This window comes from Camelina sativa, chromosome 19 (assembly GCF_030686135.1).
Source record: "Camelina sativa cultivar CO46 ecotype springtype chromosome 19, ASM3068613v1".
Taxonomy (NCBI): Eukaryota; Viridiplantae; Streptophyta; class Magnoliopsida; order Brassicales; family Brassicaceae; genus Camelina; species Camelina sativa.
The window spans coordinates 18545605-18551225 of NC_141898.1; the positions used below are offsets into that span (position 1 = coordinate 18545605).

General features: G+C 39.3%; 1 protein-coding gene across 1 annotated transcript; it reads left to right on the forward strand.

Annotated features, from left to right (window-relative positions):
• The first annotated feature begins 1489 nt into the window (after positions 1–1489).
• LOC147920766 (uncharacterized) lies at positions 1490–2452 on the forward strand. The gene is made up of 3 exons (XM_087501221.1): positions 1490–1682; positions 1836–1913; positions 2013–2452. The coding sequence occupies exons 1-3, from the start codon at positions 1490–1492 to the stop codon at positions 2450–2452; spliced, it is 711 nt and encodes a 236-aa protein (XP_087357347.1).
• Positions 2453–5621: the final 3169 nt, after the last annotated feature.

A 5621-nucleotide genomic window follows, 5' to 3' on the forward strand; every position in this document is an offset into this window, starting at 1 on the left:
TCGCTGGGATATTCTGTAATTTTCTTATGATTAAATTTACCAACCAGGAAAATAATTATTGTGTTCAAAATGTTTTTAACTTTTGGCATGGTAAATATAAATACTAAAAACTAGGACGCACAACGGACAAGAAATATACAAGTATTATAAACCACTTATCGGATGGACTCCATAACCAGGCTCATACACGGTCCGTTCATGGCCCGTATCCGTTCAAGACAATAAGGCCCATCAGCCAATAGGTTTTGTGTTAGTCGGTTATGTATTTTACTATATATACATGTGTAACCTTGAGTTTGATTAATGAAAAAAACAAGAGAATTCCTTTATTCGATTCTCTAATTTACAACACGTTATCAGCACGATCGTTTCTAAAGATCCAGCTGAGTAAAACCCTAAAACCCTAACCGCCGCCGTTCATCCTTCTTCTTCCACCAAAACTCTAAACCGCCGTCTTTCTCCTCTTTGTTCGAAACTAATTCCTGTTCACGAGCAAACATGTGCTTGTGATCAAGTTCCATCCGAAACCAGTTCGAGGTTGGTTCGTGGTTCACGGTTCCAGGATGAGTGCAGTACGTGAGCGGTACAAGGAGCGGTTCGAGATCTGTTCGTGGGAAAGCAATTTGCGGTTCTGTTTGAGGTTCATGAGTGATATCTGAGGTCTTTAGCTCCCAGATCAAAACCGGTCATACCCCTTTGGTGTTAAGGTAAAATCGAAATCTTATGGGGCCATATAATCGAACCTGACCTTAAAGATTATAAAACCCTAAACATGTAAGTACACAACTTACAATGTTTAAGATCTCTTAATCCTATAAAACTCTAAAACCGGTCGTTTAGGATTGTTAGATTATTTGTGAAATTGCACCAAACTTTGTCAAGCTTAAAATCCGGTTGTTTGATTGTTTATTGTTGCTTGATTGTTTGCTGCATAAGAACCCTAGAACTAAACTGTTACAATCAAGTTCCATAAGTGAAACATTAATCTGATTGTTCTAGGATATTTAAAATATGAAACTGCATGCATCCTTGAAATTGAATCGAATTTGCATAGGGTATTATTAATCGAATTTGGCATAGAATTTTTCTGTAAATTTCGGCTGCATAAGAACCCTAAAATCTTAAATTAAAATCGGAATCTAGAGAAATTCTAGTTCCCTAAAATTTGTCTAAAATCCTAATTAAAAAAGGAAAAGATAATAAAAGGAAAATTTCTAAATTATATTAAGAAAAGGAAATTCTATCTACGTAAAAAGGAAATTATTGCATGCTAGTTCCTATCTAGTTTTGTTTGTTTTCTATGCATACCAAAAACGGAAAGAAAAAAATTATAAGGCAAGGCATGGTTCGGTCTTAAATACCGCATGACCTAAGTTTAATTTGATGGCATGGTTCGGTCTCAAATACCGCATGACCTATTGATTGATTGCATGGTTCGGTCTCAAACACCGCATGCTAATGATCGGTTGTCTATTTCTGTTTTATGCAGATGGCAAGGCTTAACAACCTAGAATATGCTGCCTTGAATACTTCTGGAGACAACTATCTGCAATGGGCATTGGACACTAAGATCATGCTGAAGTCAAAGGACATTATGCATATGCGCCATCACCTTGCTGAGAGTCTCAAGAATCAGTACCCCACCATAGAGAATCCTCTTGACCTTTGGATAGAGCTTAAACGTAGATACGGACACCAACAAACGGTGCTCCTACCAAAGGCTCAATTCGATTGGAAAAACCTAAGGATCCAGGACTACAAATCCGTGGATGAGTATAACTCAGAGATTTTTAGGATTGTCTCACTCCTTAGGTTGTGTGGTACTGAGGTGACAGAGAAAGAGTTGCTAGAGAAGACATTGTCTACTTTTAGCACTCACAACATACGACTTCAGCAACAGTACTATGAAAAAGGTTTTGAAACCTATGGGGACCTAATCTCATGTTTGCTACTAGCTGAGCAGAACAATGAGCTGTTGTTGATGAATAGTGCTATGAGACCTCTTGGTACAGCCCCATTACCAGAAGCACACAAGGTAGATGTGGCCAAGCAAAATTCTAATGAGCCTAAAGAGCCCAAGGAGACCAATTATGTCCACAGAGAAAGACACTATGGCTGTGGCCGTGGTGGTAGAGGACGTGGTGGTTTTGGACAGTACCAAGCTAGCCGCTTTGATGGTTATGGCCGTGGAGGTCGTGGCCGTGGTGGTAGGGGCCATGGGTCCTTTAAACCACAAAACAAGGCTAAATCGGTTTGTCACCGATGTGGTATGTCTAACCATTGGGCCAAGAATTGCAAAACACCTAAGCATCTTATTGATGCATATCAAGAAGTCTTGAAGAAGAACCCAGAAGCCAACTATGTGCATCTCGATGGTGAAGATGACTTCGACCATGAGAATGATGACTCACTAGCCTATGAGACTTCCGATTGTTTTAAAGAAGATAACTAATTTTATGCTATGGCCTTGGTTTAAATTCTAAGCTTTTATGCTTTATTTCGGTTTATGCATTGGATAATTATTTTGGTTTAAATTCAATGATTTTATTTCAATATTTATTTGCTTGTTTTATTAGAATTTAAAACAAAATTATTGTCATTATAGAAATGGCCGAGGATATGAGTGTACTAGTGGTGGACAGTGGATCCAGCCACACAATATTAAAGGATAAAAGATATTTCATAAACCTCATAATGAAAAGTGTCAATGTTAGTACAATTGCGGGTATAGCAAGCTTAATAGAAGGCTACGGCCAAGCTCATATATTATTACCTAATGGCACACATATTGAACTAAGTGATGCCTTGTACTCACCCAGCTCTAAGAGAAGCTTATTGAGCTTTAAAGACATTCTGTTGAATGGTTATCATATTGAAACAAAAGGTGAAGGTAGCAAAGAATTTCTATACATTACTGAAATTGTAAACGGACATAAGAAGGTCCTAGAGACTATACCTGCACTAGCCACTGGTTTATACCATGCTAAGATTAACATGATAGAAGCTAACTTGGCAAAGCACAAAATGTTCAATGAACAGTTCACTCTATGGATGACCGGCTTGGCCATCCGAGTACGAACATGATGCGTAAACTGATTAATAGTTCAAATGGGCACACCCTTAAAGAGAGAAAAGTTATCCCTAAAAATCTCACGTGTGTAGCATGTGCACAAGGGAAACTTATTATACGACCATCACCAGCCAAAGTCAATAAAGAGACTTTAAACTTTCTGGAAAGGATACAAGGTGATATATGTGGACCAATACACCCACCTTGTGGGACGTTTAGATATTTTATGGTTATGATCGATGCATCAACCAAATGGTCACACATTTGCTTGTTATCCACAAGGAACCTAGCATTTGCTAGGATGTTAGCTCAAATTATATGACTAAGAGCACATTTTCCAGATTTTCCACTTAAGACTATACGTCTAAACAATGCTGGTGAATTTACATCCCAAGTGTTTAATGATTATTGTATGTGCATAAGGGTAAGTGTGGAACATCTTGTGGCACATGTCCATACACAAAACGGATTAGCTGAATCCTTCATTAAACGAATACAATTAATTGCTCGACCATTGCTAATGAGATCGAAGCTTCCTGTGTCGGCTTGGGGACGCGCAGTTTTACATGCAGCAGAACTTATACGCATCAGGCTATCTAGTGAACACAAATATTCAACATCCCAATTATTAACGGGTCATGAGCCAGACATATCCCATCTCAAAACATTTGGTTGTGCCGCTTATGTACCTATTGCTCCACCACAAAGAACTAAGATGCAACCTCAAAGGAGGATGGGAATATATGTTGGATATGAGTCTCCCACCATTATAAAGTATCTTGAGCCAACCACAGGAGATTTATTTAAGGCCAGATACGCGGACTGTCAATTTACAGAATCCGAATTCCCTATGTTGGGTGGAGAGACTAGCAAGCTGGTTAAAGAATTAACATGGAATCAAACATCTTTGAATTGGCAAGATCCTCGGACTCTAGCCTGTGATGCAGAGGTCCAGAAAATTATACATTTGCAAAAGCTAGCTATACAATTGCCAGATTCCTTTGCTAACCCAAAGAGAGTAACAAAATCGTACATACCAGCTTGTAATGCACCAGTACGTATTGATGTTCAGAAGGAACACAATAATCAAGTTGCTACAGAGTCTAAGCCACGTTTGAAACGAGGTAGACCATTAGGTTCCAAAGATAAGAACCCTCGGAAGTCTAAAGGTGCAAAACAGACCGAGGTTAAGGGAATTACAGAAAATACAGACATAGCCGCGGCAAAGCCTAAGGTACCAAATGAGGTTTGGGACGCTGAACCTCAAGGTCTTGAAGGTATTGATAATAATGAGATCTCAATAAATTATATCATGTCTAGAATTCAATGGAACCGTAAAGATGTCGACATCGATGAAATATTTGCATACAAGGTAGCACTTGAGATAAATGAGGATCATGAACCCACGTCTATATTAGAGTGCACTCAAAGTAAAGATTGGCTAAAGTGGAAAGAAGTCATTGACGTGGAGTTAAACTCTTTAAAGAAGAGAAGTGTGTTTGGTCCGATCTTAAGGACAACACCTGAAATAAAGCCAGTTGGACATAAGTGGGTCTTTGTAAGAAAGAGAAATGAGAAGAATGAAATCGTGAGATACAAAGCACGGCTTGTAGCACAAGGATTCTCTCAAAGACCAGGAATAGACTATGAGGAGACATACTCCCCTGTGATGGATGCAACAACATTTAGGTACTTAATAAGTTTGGCTATAAGAGAAAAACTGGATTTGTGGTTAATAGATGTTGTAACCGCATACTTATATGGTCCACTAGATAATGAATATATATGAGATTACCAGAGGGTTTTGAGCTCAAAGATAAGAGTGGTTCTCGAGAACAGTACAACATTAGGCTGAACAAATCCCTTTATGGACTGAAACAAAGTGGTTGAATGTGGTATAATCGATTAAGCCGGACGAGAAAGTGTATGGTTGAGGTCGATGACTCAACACATCAGGGCGAATTGCGGTATGATCGCAGACAAAGAGCCAACCATAATCTATGAAGACAATACGGCCTGCATCGCACAGCTCAAGGAAGGTTACATCAAGGGAGATCGGACGAAGCACATCCTACCGAAGTTCTTCTTCACACACGAACTACAAAAGGCCGGAGAAGTTCGAGTGGTGCAAGTGCAATCATGCGACAACTCAGCCGATCTCTTCACTAAGGCATTACCGACAACAACGTTCAAGAAGATCACACACCAGATTGGAATGCGGAGGCTTAAGAACTTAGAGTGATGCTTAGAACAGGGGGAGCAATGCGTGTTGTACTCTTTTTCCTTCACCGTGGTTTTGTCCCGTTGGGTTTTCCTGGTAAGGTTTTAATGAGGCAGCAACCCCCTAGCGTATTACATCGATCCCTTTAGCATCAACATGGTTATGTCATCCAAGGGGGAATGTTATAAACCACTTACCGGATAGACTCCATAACCAGGCTCATACACAGCCCTTTCCTTTTCATTAATCAAACTCCAGATTACACATGTATATATATAGTAAAGTACATAACCGACTAACACAAAACCTATTGGCTGATGGATCTCTAGT

Coding starts and splice junctions, on each gene's coding strand:
- LOC147920766 (XM_087501221.1), top strand. CDS start 1,490: ATGGCAAGGCTTAACAACCTAGAATATGCTGCCTTGAATACTTCTGGA. Junction 1,683..1,835: donor CCTTTGGATAGAGCTTAAAC/GTAGATACGGAC, acceptor CTGAGGTGACAG/AGAAAGAGTTGCTAGAGAAG. Junction 1,914..2,012: donor GCAACAGTACTATGAAAAAG/GTTTTGAAACCT, acceptor CTCTTGGTACAG/CCCCATTACCAGAAGCACAC.